The 18604-nt window shown below is 47.4% G+C and overlaps 1 protein-coding gene across 1 annotated transcript in view; it reads right to left on the minus strand.

The window, feature by feature from the left end:
* ASAP1 (ArfGAP with SH3 domain, ankyrin repeat and PH domain 1) overlaps positions 1-18604 on the minus strand; it is a 337578-nt gene that overhangs the window by 304886 nt on the left and 14088 nt on the right. Inside the window, exon 2 of the mRNA XM_018058570.1 lies at positions 1133-1218. Coding sequence (XP_017914059.1) covers positions 1133-1191 — 59 coding nt within the window. The 5' untranslated portion in view covers positions 1192-1218. The remainder of the gene's footprint in view (positions 1-1132; positions 1219-18604) is intronic.

Genomic DNA, 18604 nt, shown 5'->3' on the forward strand with positions numbered 1-18604 from the left:
TAAAGATTCCTGGACTCTTTCCGTTTTCTCTGCTTACTCTTCATGGTTCTTCCCAGACTGTCCAGTCCAATTTTTTTTTTTTATCATCCACCAACACAAACCTCTACCCACTGAGGTTAGATGCCTTAAGATTCTATCATGTGGCTCTATGCCAGGTCCCAGTAGTCCCAGCTGCAAAACGGGGCAAATCATACCTCTACAAGAGCCAACACTGCGGGAGGAAAAAGACAAGAGACTTGGAATCAGGAAAATTGGTTTCAAATCCAACCAGGCAAGATACGGTATATATGCACAATGGAATATTACTCGGCCATAAAAAGGAACAAAATCGAGTCATCTGCTGAGATGTCAATGGACCTAGAGTCTGTCTTACAGAGTAAAGCCAAGCAGAAAGAGGAAAACAAATACCATATATTAACACATATACGTGGAATCTAGAAAAATGGACTTATTTCCAGGACAGCAATGGAGAGGCAGGGGTAGAGAAGAGACATGTGGGCATGGACAGGAGGGGTGGGGGGTCGGAGGCGGGGCGAGGAGGGGGGACACACTGAGAGTGGCCCTGGCAGATACGCGTACAGCCAGTGGGGCCTGCTGCACAGCACAGAGAGCGCAGCTCAGTGCTCCGCGACGCCCCAGCAGGGCCGGAGGGAGTGCCGGGAGGGAGGGGACACACGTGTACGCAGAAATGATTCACTTGGTTGTACAACAGAAACTAACACAACATTGTAAAGCAATTATACTCCAATCAAAAAGGAAAAATCCAGTCGAGCAAGCTGTCTATCTGTGAAGTGAATGCGGTAAACCCTTCCTGGTAGGATTATCAGGTGGACTGGATGAAATTGTATCTTTAAAGAGCCACTCAGCTACACCAGCACTTATTACTGTTGACAGTGCTGTTCTGTTATCATTCCTGACTTCATTCAGGGGCCCCACAGCCTTTCCCACGGCCCACAGGAGACACATCAAAAAGCCTGCCGTTCTACAAATGCCGAAGATCTGGTCGCCACTAACATCCATGCTCATGGTGTCTCTTGCACGTTTCAGGGCTTGAGTCTGGTCAAATTCTGCATTTCAACCTCCCAAAAGCATCCCTCCACATTTCCCAGGCTGGGCTCTTTGGACCACTCACCGATTCCATAGCGAATCTCTTGATGAAAAACTGGAGAGCCTGGAGGCTGAAGATCTCATGTCTCAGCCGTCACATCAGAAAATTACCTGGATGGGGGGGCAAGAAAAAAGGTGACAAGAGTCATACAGCAGGGCTTAGACAGAAGACATCGTCTCAGACCAACACGTGATTCCATCTGGAGGCCAGCACCCTTGTTAGGAATATTCCCACTCCACAGTGGCCATCCAGGAATGGGAAGGAAGACAGCTGGGAAACCACTGTTTCAGCAATCCACTTTGGGGCTGACATCTCCATCAGTAAATGTGCGCAAGTGCTCTGGAATCCTTGCATTCTATTTCTAGCTCTACGTTGGAGAGCAATTTACAAGTCATTAACATCTCCAGACCTGGGCTCTGAAACATGAAATTAAATTGTGCTGACAGGTACAGCAGACAGACAGACAGACAGCCACAGCTGTATGCCCACAGGGAAGTAGAAAAGTTCCCCCAGCCAAGGCAATCAACCCCAAGAAGGAGGCAGATATATATATGAATCTCTATATTTCAGGACAGCCCCTCTGAACCAGAGACAGGATTTTAATTAATTCATGCATACCAAAGCTTAATTAATTGCTGAGTGCACAGAGCACAGGAAGTCTGGGATTAAAAGTGTTACATAAGGGAACAGCTTCAATATTTTTGGAATGGAGGGGAAACAGAGGTGGTGGGTGTGAAAACAAGAGAAGTCAAAGGACCTGCTTGATTCTTCTCCAGGGATCCCTAGTTCAGAGTGGTAACTTCCTCTGGGGCCAGAAACCCAGAACACACTTGAAGCACCATCTCCATTACTCCTGTATCCAACCCAGCCCTAAGCCACGTGTCTCTTCCTAGGTATTTCTCAGCCTGTCCCTCTCTCTCTCCATCTCCACCGGCACAGCCCTGGACCAGAATCCATCATTCTCAAACTGGGCGACTACACCTACCACTACCTCCAAACTGGTCTCCCCTCGTCACCATTTCTCCTCTGAAATCTGATCCCCTACACTAAAGCCAGGACAATCTTTTCCTTTTTATGTTTTAGTGTGCAGAATTTTATACGGACACAACAATAGAGATCCCCACTGCCCAGCCCGAATCACCATCGACTTATAGTCAGTCCTACTCCATCCACACCCTAACCCCTCCACTCTCCACACTGTTATTTAGAAGCAAGCTCCAGACATCTTATTTCAGTCATCAACATTACAGCATGTGTTGCTATATGTCTTTTACAAAAATGTAACAGCAATACCTTTACCTCACTTAAAAAGATGATAATTCCTTGATATCACCCAATAGTCTCATAAATGTTTAATATGTTTTTTAACAACAACAAAAAAAATCCCAGATCCAAATACAACTGGCTAATAGCAGGTGGCGCTAGTGGTAAAGAACCTGCTTGCCAATACAGGAGACTCCGGACATGCAGATTTGATCCCTGTGTAGGGAAGATCCCCTGGAGGAGGGCATGCAACCCATTCCATTATTCTTGCCTGGAGAATCCCACGGGCAGAGGAGCCTGGTGGGCTACAGTCCATAGGCTCGCAAAGAGCTGGACACGACTGAAGCAACTTAACGCAATATTAAAAACAATTTAAAATACAAATCTGCTCGTGTCATCTCTTCATTTACAGCTTAACATTCTTCAGTGGCTTCTCAGTGCTTCCAGATAAAAATCCATCAGCAGGAACTCCCCTGGAGGTCCAGGGGTTAAGAATCTGCACTTCCAGGGCAGGGAGCATGGGTTCTGTCCCCGGTTGGGAAACTAAGATCCCACATGGCATGTGGTACAGCCAAAATGTCTTTTTTTTTTAATAAATAAAAGCAAAAAGAGCTCCCTAAAAAAAATTTTTTTAATATACATATATCATTTAACATACTCAGACTCCTACCCACCTCCTCCCTGACCTCACCTTGTCCACCCAGGCAGCTGGCTCACTGCTGCAACCACCCAACCTTCTTTCAAACCCTGCAACTTCCCACAGTCCTCCTACCTCAGGTCTTTTGTGCCTGCTGTTCCCTCTGCCTGTAAGGCTTCCTCACTGACTCTGCCTAGTTAATGCCTGTGCTTCTTAAAATCTTACTTCCTCAGGGAAACTCTTCCTACTCCTCTAGATTCGATCACAGGATTTACCTCCGTTTCTAACTCTATGTTATTCACATGAGAACTGATTAACATCTGCTCTGATAATAAGTCATGTGAGTACACAAAGACAATGTTTGGATTTTCTGGTTGCATCGCCAGACCACGCAGTGGTGTCCAGCACAGTATTAATAAATATTTGTTGGATAAATGATCAAACTACTTTTTTTCAACCTTAGATGCCAATGGTGATTGACTTCCTGAACTTTGAGTCATACATTTAAATTAGATGGGGGAATTGACAAGTCTTATCCTAAAATTGATATGGAAAAGCAATGAACTCAGGAGAGCCAAAACCATCTGGAGGACTCACATTTCCCAACTTCAAAGTGTCCTTCAGGCCTCCCTGGTGGCCCAGTGGTTAAGAATTCCCCTGCCAATGCAGGGTACATGAGTTCGATCCCTGGTCCAGGAAGATTCCACAGGCTGTAGGGCAAATAAGCCCGTGAGCCACAACTACTGAGCTCACAAGAGTCTGTATTCTGCAACAAGAGAATCCACCACAATGAGAAGCCCAAGCACCAAAACAGAGAGTGCACCCCGCTATGAAACTAGAAAAAGTCCATGTGCAGCAACAAAGACCTAGCACAGCCAAAAATAAGGAATTAAATAAAACCTACTACAAAGCGGGAATAATCAAGGCAGTGAGGTACAGGCATAGCATAAACATATACTGCCCCCCAGAATCACAGAGCATGATCTTTCCATAACATTCACCTCCTGACCACAACTTAACATGCTCTATGTACATGGAAAACAAGACCCTGTACTGGCCTCTCCCAGCCCACCTCTCATCTTACCTTCCCTTTGCTTTCCTTGCTCCATTCAAGCAAACAATTAAGGCAATGTCTAGGCTGAATCATTTCTCCCATTCTTCACTCTCAATCTGAATTTCAATTATACATCCCTGCCCTCCAGCATGTGACTCTGCAGTCCTTCCCACCGTGGTGGTTGGTGGTTCTTTTCGTTCTTTCTCACTGGATTCTAGACTGGCCCACTGATGACTCATTTACAACAGAATTCGGATGGAAGCGACAATGTACTGCTCCCAAGTCTATCCCTTGCCCTCTGTGCTGTGCCACGAGGTGAGGTGGTGTCACTAGTCTCTTTCAACTGCTGCCTTTCAGTCTTGATCCTGCAGGGAACCCAATCTGAAGTCCAGCCCGAGCTAGCCAAGCCCAACCTAGATCAGCCAAATCACAACCGACCCACAGACCCACGGGTGTGAAAATAAACACTGGCTGTCAAGCAAGTCACTGTAGTTCTGTGGTTTTTGTTACTCAGCAAAACCTGACTGATACACATGGGAACACTAATTCATGGACACCAATGAGTATCAATATGTGACTGGAAAAAAGACACACACAGACAGCACAGGTGTGATAACAATCAGCAAAGCCGCCTCTTGAAGAAAACACACCTACTTGGTGCCAATTTGACCCTGACAACAATCCTGCTGGGCAGACATCAGGCCAGCTTTACAGATGGAAACACAGGGGCTCAGAGATACGCAACAGTGTGTCCAGGTCAGTGTGTGGCAGCACTGGGATTCCAACCCAGGCTGTTGTCTGACTCACAAAGTCTAAGCCAGACTTTTTCTCCTTAAAAGAACTCAAAGATGCTCAGAGACCACTGGTACATGAGTCCCCGAGCATGTCACATGGTCCACCAATCCACCTCTGTCCTTGTCCCGCTTTCTTGAATGGGTCTTCACAAAGGGCTGCAGGGACACGGTGAAAGGTCACTGGAATTAAACTCAAATGCCTTGAGTCCCAAGCCAGCTAGGCCCCAAGACAGAGCCTTGTCCTGGTCAGTGAGCTTCTTTGGCTGCCGGGTCCCTTGTTTGTGAAATGAGGTCACTATCCTAGCCTGGTTCAGCAGTAAAGAATCCACCTGCAATGCAGAAGGAGACACAAGAGACATGGGTTTGATACCTGGGTCAGGAAGATCCCCTGGAGGAGGGCATAGCGACCTACTCCAGTATTCTTGCCTGCAGATTGCCCTGGACAGAGGAGCCTGGTGGGCTACAGTCCATAGGGTCGCAAAGAGTCAGACACCACTGAAGGGCCTTAGCACTCACATGCATCCTGGCCTGACCTACGTCACTAGACTGGCATGAACCCCCAGAGAGATGGTGTGTGAAACTGCTTTGACACCAAAGTCAGTTCACATCCTGCTTCCTCGACTCTGAGCTCGCTTGAATTAGGTTAGCATCTACGTGTAGGTCAGTGTACAGTGCTCTGAAACCATTTATGCTTTGAGACTGATTGTTTCTTCAAACAGAGATTATTCCTTTCCAGTTATAAAGTAATCCAAGTCCATCAGTGAAAAATAATAAGGCATGAAAATAAAATATTTCAGTATCCCAACACCTAGAGAGAAATATTCACAGGATTTTTAAGGCTGTTTCCTTTCTGGGACTGGTTTTTGTAAGTCAAATAACTAGGGAACTACCAGCAATTAAAAAAAAAATCCATATTCATTCATTCAAGGAATATTTGTTTTGGACCTACCACTCTTTGGCAGGGAAGACAAAGCCAAAAATAAAAAAAATCATAATCTCAAGGAACTAATATTCATTCATTCATTCTTTTTTTTTTTTTTTTTTTTGCCACAACGAACAGCTTGCAAGATCTTAGTTCTATAACCAGGGACTGAACTTGGGCCACGGCAGTGAAAGTGCCAAGTCCTAATCACTGACCTGCTGGAGAATCTCCACCCTCCCCTTTATTTTTCATCTAATCACAAATATTTTTTGATCCAGAATTCTGACTCCATTCAAAGACTGGTGCTCCCTTTTTTTTCTTTTCTTTTTTTACTGACATTCTTTTTAACTCCACAAATAAATGGAGCACCAACTATATACGCTGGGCACTTGCTAGTAATAATAATAATGGTAATTTCCTTGCTAGACCTTGTACTCTTAACAGTTTGGTTTGTAACTAAAAGTTGGCCCCTTAGAACAAATGCATCTGGGTTAGAAATCAGATAGTGCCTCTGTTATTTACTCTTTCGTACTTCAGTTTCTTCATCTTTAAAACTGGGATAATTGAAGTTCAAGCACCAAGCCAAACTGTAACTAGTAGTGGCGGTAGTAATAGTATCATCTTGTTTAATTCACACAACCATCCTACAAGAATCTGAAACTCACAGGTTAGGGAACTTTTCAAGAAGTCAGGCGCTTACTACTTTAGCACCTGGAGCCCAAGCCCACTGGGGACCCCATGAGAGATGGGAACACACCTCAAAATTGCCTCCCGGGGGTAAGGAAGCTGGGATATTTATGCACAAACTCCATGCCTCCCTGGCCGAGTACAGCCAGGGTATGGCCTCAGAGAGAGATGCAGGAAGCCATTCCATGAAACAGGCACTGTCTGCAAGACCTTCCAGGGTGGGCTCAAGGATACAGGCAGGGAACACACAGCATCCCTAACTAGATGCTCGATAAATACACACCAGAGGAGTGAATGAACCTGTGTTATCAACACCCTTGCTCTTCTCCATAACCTCTCCTTTCCCCCTGCCACCAGCGAAGGAAGATTTAGAGCAAGTACCTGCCAGAGTGAACCAGAACTCATTACCATCAAGCACCTTAATTTTTATCCACCCACGTTTCTGCTTTTCCCATTGAAATTCTATTTTGTGTCCTACAGTTTGTCATTCCAGACAGCGATTACTGCATGCCAGGCAGAAACAGGGACATAAATCATTGGGCACCTCAGCCCTTCTTTACAGCCAATCTCCAAATAGGTGTTGAGTTTTATTCAACAGAAGTGACTTCACCAATGTGGAGATTCATATCCTTTTATGGAGGACGTTGTGAACTGGAGTCACCTGCAGCTGACTACAGTTTGGACAGTTTCCTTTGTTCCCATAACATTCAGCAAACACTTATCCTATTTACTGATGAGACTCTTTCCTGTTTTGTAGCAATCATAGTTAGAAAACCAGGGATGGAAAGGAAATAGCCTGAGTACATATTTCTACCAATCTTCCTCTTATCTACTGGAAGCCTAGCTTGTCTATCCCCACTCAATATGCCTTCTCCTTCAAGCAGCTTTCTCCAGAAAAGGGAACCCTCCTACACTGTTGGTGGGCATGCAAATTGGTACAGTCACTATGGAGAACACTGTGGAGGTTCCTTAAAAAACTAAAAATAGAGCTACTGTCTGAACCAGCACTCCCACTCCTGGGCATATAGCTGGGGAAAACCATAGTTCAAAAAGATACATGCACCCCAATGTTCAAAGCAGCACTATTTACAATAGCCAGGACACGGAAGCAATCTAAACGTCCATCAACAGAGGAATGGATAAAGAAGATGTGGTGCATATATACAATGGAATACTACTCAGCCACAAAAAAGAAAGAAAGAATGCTATTTTCAGCAACATGCATGAACCTAGAAATTTTCATATTGAGAGAAGTAAGTCAGACAGAGAAAGGCAACTATCATATGACATCACTTATGGTGGAATCTAAAAAAAAAAGGGTACAAATGAACTTACCTACAAAACAGAAATAGAATCACAGATATAGAAAACAAACTTATGGTTACCAGGGGTTAACAGGGGAGGGAGGAATAAGCTGAGAGATTGGGATTGACATACACAAATGACTATAAATAAAACAGAGAACTAAGAACCTACTGTATAACACAGGGAAATCTACTCAGTATACTGTCTGGCTGGATTATAAACGAATGATGACTGTGTTCATGTCTTAGATCATGTTTTCTGGGTGGACTGCACACTAGGCCACAGTCAGGAGGCCAAGTTGGGTAGTCTAAGACCGCAGTCAAGCGGGTGCAGAGGGGCAGGGATACAGATGACAGAATAAACTCTCACGAGTGACCTAGTCTGGGTGTGAACAAAACGTAGGACCTGCCTCACAAACAATGAGTAAGTGCCTACTGCATGCCATGTCCCATTGGCAAGAGCTTCCTGTAAGTGAGAGTCACCTGTTGGAAAATCCCTCCATTCAATTACTGGAAAAGTGTTTGTTAAGCTAAGTGCCAAGGATGTAATAATGGTCAGCAAAGGTGGCAGAGTGGTAAGGAATCCGCCTACCAATGCAGGAGACAAAAGAGATGAGGGTACGATCCCTAAGCCGGGACGATCTCCTGAAGGAGGAAATGGCAACCCTTTTCCAGCATTCTTGCCTGGAAAAGTCCATGGACAGGGGAGCCTCGTGGGCTATAAAGTCCATGGGGTTGCAAGAGAGTTGGGCATGACTGAGCAACTGAGTGCACACACACACACACACACACACACACACACACACACAAACACAGAGCAAAACAGACCCAGGCTCTGCTTAGAGCTCGTGGTTAAGAGAATCAGACCTTAACCAAACTACCTCCTGGGCAATGAGAAAAAGTGCTGGGTGCCATAGGAACCTATGCACTGCAGGTGAATAATAACTTCTCAGCATCTTAAAAAGTTGCATCCTGAGAACTGTGTGAATCTTAACATACGTGAATGCCAGGCAAACAAGCTCAGGGAGCTGAGAGGAGAGCCACCGAGTAACCTTCAGAACTATGTGCAGGGGGCCTCACTCACCACAGTGCCTGCTCCTCACACAATGCAGAAGCAGGTCCAACTCTGTGCCATCTCAAAATTTACACATTTCCTGGGGTCTCCTGGGAAGAACTGCAAGCGCGGCGTGTGAAGTCTGCGGGTGCCTAGGGTCTGTTGTGCTACCAACTGTTTTAACAGCACGATGCAGGTCCCTGCAAACAATTGCGTGTTTACCATCAGCAAGCACACTGAGCGCAGAGCCATCTGTGTGGCTGCCCCCCGGGCTCGCTGCGTAGGAGAAGGAGCGGCAGGCAGCCCTGCGCTGGGGGAATTTCCCAAGCGCTGGAAAGAGGACGGTCTTTGGAGCAGGAAGGCTTCCATTGCAGCAATGGCTCTCCCCGCTAACTGCTGCGCAACCCCAGGCCATGAGCTTCACTTCAGCGAGTCTGTGTCTTCTTCTGGAACATGCGGATGGCAGCAGACACTGATGGTGCCCTACACACTGCCAGGGTGCCCACAAGTTCATGAACGTCCAAGTGCATCCTCTGGCAAGAGCACTGGGACCTCCTGCTGGAGAACATGCTCTCAAGAGAAAAAGCTGGACACTGGGAAAGACTGAAGGCAGGAAGAGAAGGGGACAACAGAGGATGAGATGGTTGGATGGCAATTCCGACTTGATGGACATGAGTTTGAGCAAACTTTGGGAGATGCTGAAGGACACGGAAGCCCGGCACGCTGCAGTCCATGGGGTCACAAAGAGTCAGACACGACTGAGCGACTGGACAAGTGCCAGAGAACTAATACTCTCAGATGTGGCCGTCACAAAAGGATGTGAGGAACACTAGCACACAGCAGATGTGTGATGGATAAACTCCCCTCCAGTGACAACCCACAAGCAGAAAGGACGTCAGCAGCCCAGGGTCCCAACTAGGTGGCTTCTCAGCAAGGCCAGTGCCATAGACGTGGCTCCTGCAGCTGGTCATCCTGCTGCAGGGGACAGGCAGGGGGGCCACGACCAAGGCCTGGCCTCCGTCCTGCCCAAGGGAAAGGGAACTGGGATGGAAAGGATTTTGTGTAGAAAGGTGTTCATCCCCCTGCAGGAAGCCCCACTGCCCAGTGCCCATAGGGCACCACGAAGGGCTTGCATGGGCACCATGAAGGGCTTGCGTGGGCACCACGCACTCTGCCACCTTCGACTGTGCTCATGCTTCACCCCATTTCCCACAGTGAGAAACACAGTTGCGATTATGAGCCCCACATTTGAGAGGAGACAACAGCTTTGACAGGTTAAATAATAACTGAAAAAAAAAAAAATTACAGCTAGCATAATGCAGGAGACATGGGTTTGATCCCTGGGTCAGCAAGATCTCCTAGAGGTGGAAATGGCCATCAACTCCAGTATTCTTGCCTGGGAAATCCAAAGGGCAGAGAAGCCTGGAGGGCTACAGTCCATAGGATCACAAAGAGTTTGACACGACTGCACATACAAGAAAGGGAAAAAAGACTGGATACATTTATTTTATTATTATTTTATGTGGTTAAAAAAAATGCATGACATAGAATTTACCACTTTAGCCATCTTCAAGCATATAGTTCAGCAGTGTTAAGTATATTCACATTGCTATAACAGCAGATGCCAGAACTATCTCATTCTATAAAAATGAAACTACACCATTTATCAATAACTCCACATACCTCCTCCCTCCAGCCCTGGGCAACCACCATTCTACATTCTATTTCTATGAATCTGACTACTTTAGATAGCTCACATGAGTGGAACCATATAGCATTTGTCTTTTTGAGACTGGTTTATTTCACTTAGCATGATGTCCTCAAGATTCATCCATGTTACAGCCTGTATCAGAATTTCCTTCCTTTTTAAGGTTGGATAATATTCCATTATATGTACATATGACATTTTGTTTATCCATTCAGCTATTGATGGCTGAATAAGAGTGAATAAGGCCGCCGTGAACATGGATGTTCAAGCATCTCTTTGAGACCTCAATTCTTTTGGATATATATACACACCCAGAGGTGGATCTGCTGGGTCAGACAGTAATTCTAGTTTTAATTTCTGAAGAACTGCCACACTGATTTCCACAGAGACTGCACCATCTTACAAACCCACCAACAGTGCACAAGGGTTCCAGTTTCTAGAACTGGATACACAGTTGAAGCGTAAATGAGCAATGTATTTAGTAAATGAAAAATACGCATGTGTGCTCAGTCACTCAGTCGTGTCTGACTCTTTGTGACCCCATGGACTGGAGCCCGCCAGGCTCCTCTGTCCATGAGATTTCCCAGGCAAGAGTACTGGACTGAGGTGGCACTTCCTTCTCCAGGGCATCTTCCTGACCCAGGGATCAAGCCTGTGCCTCCTGCATGGGCAGGTGGATTCTTCACCACTGGAAAGCCAAATGAACAATAGACACAGCCTAATAACACAGTACCTTCAAAAAGTCTCTCAGTAGTGCCACAGAGCATGTAGCATCCTCGTTCCCTGGCCAGGGATCAAACCCACACCCGCTGCGTTGGCAGCACGGCGTCTTAACCACTGGACCCCAGGGAAGTCCCAATAATACAATGAAGTGAAGTGAAGTGAAAGTCGCTCAGTCGTGGCCGACTCTTTGCACCCCGTGGGCTATACAGTCCATGGAATCCTCCAGGCCAGAATACTGGAGTGGGTAGCCTTTCCCTTCTCCAGGGGATCTTCCCGACCCAGGGATCGAACCCAAGTCTCCTGCATTGCAGGTGGATTCTTCAGCAGCTGAGCCACAAGGAAAGCCCTTCTACAATTTACTCGCTTATTTCACTTTTGGCTGTGCTGCACCTCCACTGCTACACAGGTTTTTCTCTGGCTTCATCGAGCAGGGGCTACACCCCCCGGCTCCAGAGCACAGGCTCCGTAGTTGTGGTACACGGGCTGAGACGTTCTGTGCCACGTGGGATTTTCCCGGGTCAGGAATTGAACTTGTGTCTCCTGTATTGGCAAACAGATTCTTTACCACTGAGCCAGCAGGGAAGCCTAACACAATACTGCAGGTACATCATGGAAACCTCCTCATCCAAAGGCTAACATTGCTCCCATGATTGTGTTCAATACGAGAAGTTCCTCTGGGACAGGAACCATGACTTAAACTCTCCTCTAAATCTCTGATCTTGACCCCCAAAGCCACTGTCCAGGGGCTGACATGCAGCAGGCATATGGCAGCATTTGTTGAATGGTAACAGAGGGGCAGAGTCAATCAAGGAAGGCTTCCTGGAAGGAGATGGCATTGCAAGAGAAAAAGGACAGTCTGGCAGAGAGAAGGATGAGCAGGGGTGACTGCAAAGAGGGGCCTGGCTGATTGGTTTCATCTCATTCTTGAAGGCAGCGGTGATCTGTGTCTAAGACTCAACTCAATAATGCTGTCATGACAGGGTAACACAATATGCTTCATAGGTGCTCAGCGAACACCTGTTGACCGAACGCATGATCAGAATGAGAGGAAAACAAACAGGAGAAACATCAGAAAGACTTCTGTATGAGCTGTCAAAATGAGAAACCAGGGGTTCCCTTAAACTACAGGGAAATAGTCATGGGACCAAACACCAGCTTTCCCTGGCACTCCACCACCTCCAGTCAAACAGGAAGCCCGAGAAGGAACTACCTCCCAGCCCTACCCTGAGGAAACCTCATGAGCAAGAAAATCCCAATCCTCAAACTTCTTTCTGGAAATCCATCTTAGGAAGTTTACTGCCTGCAAAACCTAGAAGGATCAGCTAATGTCTGTAAGACTTCATTTCAAAATGAAGTTTCTCCAGAGTTAAGACTCTTTCCTTCTCCTGAGGATGTAAGTCTTCTCTATTTCATAGCTATTTGTCTTCAAGGTATGGCAAGTGACACAGCAGGATGCTGCATTTGGATGCAAGTGACTCACGGCAGGCTTGAGTCCACTCCCCGCGCCCCTGAGGTCCCCACCAGTGGAGTCACCGAATCCAGGATGCCCACCAGACTGGAAGGCCCTGGGAAAATCACCCAGGTGGGCACAATAGAGCTGTGAGCAAAGAGTTCCACCTCTACCATTACTCTTCCAAAGAAGACTTCGGGGAAACCAGGAGACCCTGTGGCTAGCACATGTCTGGCTTAGTCAATGTTTATTGAATGAGTGAATGACCACCTAAACAAACACCCTCACACCAAAACTTGCAAGCACACTTTAATTTCCCACCAGAGTACAGCTGCCAACCGGTCAACATCAGCTAAAAGTGTCATGGGGTCCTGCAAGCCTCCTGCTTTGCCTCTGTCTCAAATATGTCAGCTTCTCTGATAGCTGCTGAAGAATCTGCCTGCCGATGCAGAAGACGTGGGTTCGATCCCTGGGTCGGGGAAGATCCCCTAGAGAAGGAAATGGCACTCCAGTATTCTTGAAAGAAGATCAAACTAGTCAATCTTAAAGGAAACCCTGAATATTCATATGAAGGACTGATGCTGAAGCTGAAGCTCCAATACTTTGTCCACCTGATGTGAAGAGCCAACTCATTGGAAAACACCCTGATGCTGGGAAAGATTGAAGGCAAAAGGTGAAGGGGGTGGCAGAGGATGAGATGGTTAGATAGCATCACTGACTCAGTGGACATGAATTTGAACAAACTCCAGGAGACAGAGAAGGACAGGGAAGCCTGATATGCTACAATCCATGGAGTTGCAAAGAGTCAGAAACGACTTAGCAACTGAGCAATACATTTCTTGCCTCCAGTATTCTTGCCTGGGAAATCCCATGGACAGCAGAGTCTGGCTGGGGCTACTGGCCATGGGGTCACAAAAGAGTCAGACATGACTTTAGGGACTAAACAACAATAAACGTAGGTCACCCTTAAGCATCATCTTCTGGGGCCTGGTATGAACTCAACTTCTCTTAGAATCAAGGCTCCTCACCTTCCCCAACTCTATTTCCCTTAAATGACAAAGAACCATGAGGACCTGAGTCTGAAGCAGGAATGTTTGCAGCCCAGAGTAGCTGGGGATTTGGCCCCTTCTACCTGCTTTGGGGATAAAATCCTCTAATGGAAAGTCCATTGGCTCCTCAAAGCCTCAGAAGCAAAATGAGAAGGATAAGGCCCAGGTCTCAAAACAGCTGTGTTTCCCAGGAACCAGGGAGACAGAGCAGAAAGAATATCAGATGTTTCTCACTCTGGCGACATGGCAAGCTGAGTGGACGTGGGCACCCTTCCCCCTTGTCACGCCGAAAATCTTGAGTGAGTGTGACTCCAATGGTTTAAAAGTTATAACCAACAAGGAGAGAGAGAAGAAAAGGAACCACAGGCCATGAATGAAGGCCATACTCCAGGACACATCCATGCCCAGCTGCGCACACGCACACATAGACACACACACACACACACACACACACACACACACTGACCTGCAACCGAAGAATGCACGCAGACTGACCTGTGTGGGCACAACAGGCCGCAGGGCGGACCCAGATACCGTCCGGGGCCTCACAAAGGACTCTGTGTGCCAGGCCACAGGACGTTCCAGCAGCAGCCTGTTTCCTCTGTGGAAGCGGCCCTCCTGGCCTGCTCTGATACGAGAGATGGGCGGAAGGATCAGTTCCCTCACACAGCACCGGGATTGTTGTGGAAAGGAGGCCTCAGAATCGTGTAAGCCTGGAGGGCCCACGTGTGCAGAAGCCACATCTAGACTGATTTTCTGAGACAGAAAACTCAACACTTACTGGCTTTAAAAAAAAAAAAGGGAAGTGGGAGATGCTGGGCTGACCAAACTGAGAAGTCCAGGCATGGCTGTAACTTCAGGCACGGCTAGATCCAGGGGCTCATGTGTGGTCAGCGCAAGGCTGGTCTCCATCTGCTGGTTCTGTCTTCCGGGAGGGGTGATGGGGGGTGTTTCAGGCAGCTCTGCCCCCAGGGGGCCACTGCCCTTCAGGTTTATGTGCAGTCAGAGCTCAGCAACCCCTGTGGAAGGCCAGATCTCTTTCCCTGTGGTTCTAATAAGTCTCAGGGCTGACTCTGACTGTATGCAGCCCTGAACTCGGCCCTGTGGCCAGGGGCTGGAAGACTCCATGGGCTGGCTGTTGCTCACAGGTCCATGCAGGTGAACGGCTGGGTCACGTCCACAGGACCCACATAGACTAAGGGGACGTAGGTACTCATCTGGAGGAAAGTAGGGAAGAGAGAGAGAAAGAGAATGAAGGAAAGAGGGAGGATAAAGAAAACAGGGGGCTTCCCTGGTGGCTCGGTGGCAGGGCCAATGTAGGGGACACGGGTTCGATCCCTGGTCAGGGAACTAAGACCCCACACGCTGTGGGCCAACCAAGCCGGTGCGCCACAACTGCTGAGCCTGCGCTCTACGGTCCGGGAGCCGCAACTACTGAGCCCACTTGTTGCAACTACTGAAGCCCGAGTGCTCCAGAGCCCGTGCTCTGCAGCAAGAGAAGTCCACACACCAAAACTAGAGAGCAGGCCCCGCTGGCCACAACTAGAGAAAAGCCCAGGCAACAAAAAAGACCTGGCACAGCCAAATAAATAAATGAAATTTTAAAAAAAACACATGGTATAAGCCACAAATAATTTTTATTATTAAGGAATAAAACAGCAATCAACCTCAGCTTTAAACAAAACAAGAAGAACAGCAGCCGACCGAGCTTTTGTGTCTTTTGTCTTCTGTAACAGCTTTGATGAGATATAATTCACATACCATACAATATAGCGATTTAAAGGACACAGTCGGACTTCCCTGGTGGCTCAGACGGTAAAGCGTCTGTCTACAATGCGGGAGACCTGGGTTCGATTCCTGGGTTGGGAAGATCCCCTGGAGAAGGAAATGGCAATCCACTCCAGTACTATGGCCTGGAAAATCTCATGGACAGAGGAGCCAGGTAGGCTACAGTCCATGGGGTCGCAAAGAGTCGGACATGACTGAGCAACTTCACTTTCACTTTCCACGGTCTAAAACATAACTCACAGAGTTGTGGGACCACCACTCTAATCGATTTTAGAACATTTCTGTTGCCCCCAAAAGAAACCTCATACCCATCAGCAGTTACTCCCCTCCAATTCCACCTCCACCCACTCCTGGCAAAAGAACAGTGTAACTTTGTTTCTATAGATTTGCCTATTCTGGCGATTTCACATACACAGAATCATACAAAAGGTGTTGGGGGGTGGTTTGGCTTTTTGCTTTAATACTTTTATTTACTTATTGGCTGTGATAGGTCCTCACTGCTGCTTGAGTTTTTCCACTAGTTGCAATGAGCAGGAGCAACTCCCTAATTGCAGCCTGTGGGCTCCTCACTGCTGTGCCCTTTCTTATTGCTGAGCGCGGGCTCAAGGACACGCATGGGCTTCAGCAGCTGCCACAGGTGGGCTCAACAGTTGCATCTCCCAGGCTCTAGAGCACAGGCTCAACAGTGGTGGTACCTGAGCTTAGTTGCTCCAGGGCAGGTGGGATGTTCCCGGACCAGGGATGGAACCCGTGTCTCCGGCATTGGCAGGTGGTTTCTCTACCACTGAGCCACCAGGGAAGCCCAGTGGGTGGATTTTAAGAATTCTGTCTTTTGTCCTAAAATCTGCACACACACAAAAAAATCCATTTCCTGGACTCCTAGTTGAACTGAGTCTGGACTTATTCCCTGGAATCACTATTAAGCATGTGGACCAGAGGAGGGGTGACCAGGCCTGGGAGACCCTGAAGCCTGAGGTGGTTGGTATGACTGGAGATGACTCAGCAGCCAGGGCGTAAACCCTCCCGGAAGCCTGGTCCAAGCTTCTCGTCTCGCCCCTGGCACGGTATGGGGTGGAGTGGGAAAATCGTGGGCTCCAGCTTATCAGATGTTCCAAAGAATCCCCAGGGAAGGGCACCATGGGGCTCCACCCAGCACCCTTCCTCATTCCTGACTTCATTCAGGATCCCCCTTCTCCCAGGAGGTGCGTGTTCCTGCAGCTCCCAGGAACGGGCTCTGCTGGTTCAAAACCTTCCTGGTCACTGTAAAGTGACTTTGCTGCAATAAAAATTAATTAAAGAAAAATAACACCTTTCAAACAAAAATAAAACAAAGTGTGGACTCTACAAAACCTTAAAAAGAACACCTTCTCAGTACTTTGCCAGTGATTAATCTAAAGGGCATGTGACCCAACTTGGATCAAGGAGACCTGGAGTCGGAGGCTCTTTCTCCATCTCCTAGAAGAGGTTTTGGGAATGGTGCTTCCTCCCTTCTTCTGGATGATATAATAAAGATGTTCGAGGTGGAGGCAGCCCGTCTCATTACCAGCCTCAAGGAGAAGTCAGTGCAAGATGAAGGACGGACATGAAGACCTACAGGAGAACGGAGCGGGGCCTCCTGGAACGGACACTAGCTCTGTGCTACACGTCCCTCATGCTCCACCATCCCCTTTCCCAAGCCCCAGATTGGCCTTTAGGGACTAATAATGCAAGGCCCCCTTCCCTCTGCTGCAGGATGCTTTTGGCCAACAGGGAGCCCCCAGCAGGAGACAGGAGGGAAGGGAGAGTGAGGCATCCACTCCCCCTTCTGCCCCTCTCTGGACCCACCACTGCTCCTTCTCTGGGGGCCACTGTGAACACCTTCGACCCAAGTCTGAGCTCTGGTCAGAAACCCTCCTCACGCCCTCCCTGTCTCCAGGTCCCAGAATCTGTTCCCTCCCCACCCCTTGAACTGGGCATGACACAGGAGCCCCCGGGCACCACACTATTCCTGGAGCTTCCCTGCACCTGCCCACACCTTCCTAAAGATCCCTTCACGTGACCCACAAGCACAGCAAAGATGCTCAAAGGCATCAGTCATTCCAAAATGCAAATCAGGGACTTCTCTGGTGGTCCAATGGGTAAGAGTCTGCCTTCCAACGCAGGGGACACAAGTTCAATCCCTAGTCGGTGAACTAGGATCCCACATGCCATGCCATGCCATGCCATGGGGCAAGAGCACCCACAAGCCACAACTAGAGAGGAGCCCACACACAGCAGTGAAGATCCTGCGTGTCGCAACTAAGACCCAACACAGCCAAGTAAATAAATAATAAAACATTTTCTTAAAAAAAAAAAAAAGAAAAATGCAAATTAAAACCACAGTGACACACCATGTCATACCCACTAGATCAGCTATCATACCAAAACCCATAAAAAACAAGTCTTGGCAAGGATGTGGAGAACTGGAACCCTCTTATATTGCTAGGGGGATGTAAAATGATTCAGCCACTTTGGAAAAGCTTGGCAGGTCCTCAATAAATTTAAATACTGAGTTAACAGATGACTCATCAATTCCATTCTAGGTATATTTCCCAGAGTTGAAAAAAGGTTTTCAAACAAACATTTACAGGTGAATGTTCAGAGGCACTACTCACAATAGTCGTAAATTTGAAATAACCCAAATGTCTATCAACCAATGAATAGACAAATAAAATGTGGCTTGTTCATACGCTGGAATATTGTTCTGTCATAAAAAGGAATGAAGGACTGAAATATGCTTCACCATGGATGAACTTCAAAATCATTATGCTAAGGGAAAAAAGCAGAAACATTACTTTGTTGACAAAGGTCTGTACAGTCAAAGCTATGGTTTTTCCAGTAGTCACGTATGGATGTGACAGTTGGACCACAAAGAAAGCTGATCACTGAAGAATTGATGCTTTTGAACTGTGGTATTGGAGAACCCACTCCAGTACTCTTGCCTGGAAAATCCCATGGATGGAGGAGCCTGGTAGGCCACAGTCCATGGGGTCGCGAACAGTCGGACACGACTGAGCGACTTCACTTTCACTTTTCACTTTCATG

The sequence above is a fragment of the Capra hircus genome, chromosome 14 (assembly GCF_001704415.2).
Source record: "Capra hircus breed San Clemente chromosome 14, ASM170441v1, whole genome shotgun sequence".
Classification (NCBI taxonomy): Eukaryota; Metazoa; Chordata; class Mammalia; order Artiodactyla; family Bovidae; genus Capra; species Capra hircus.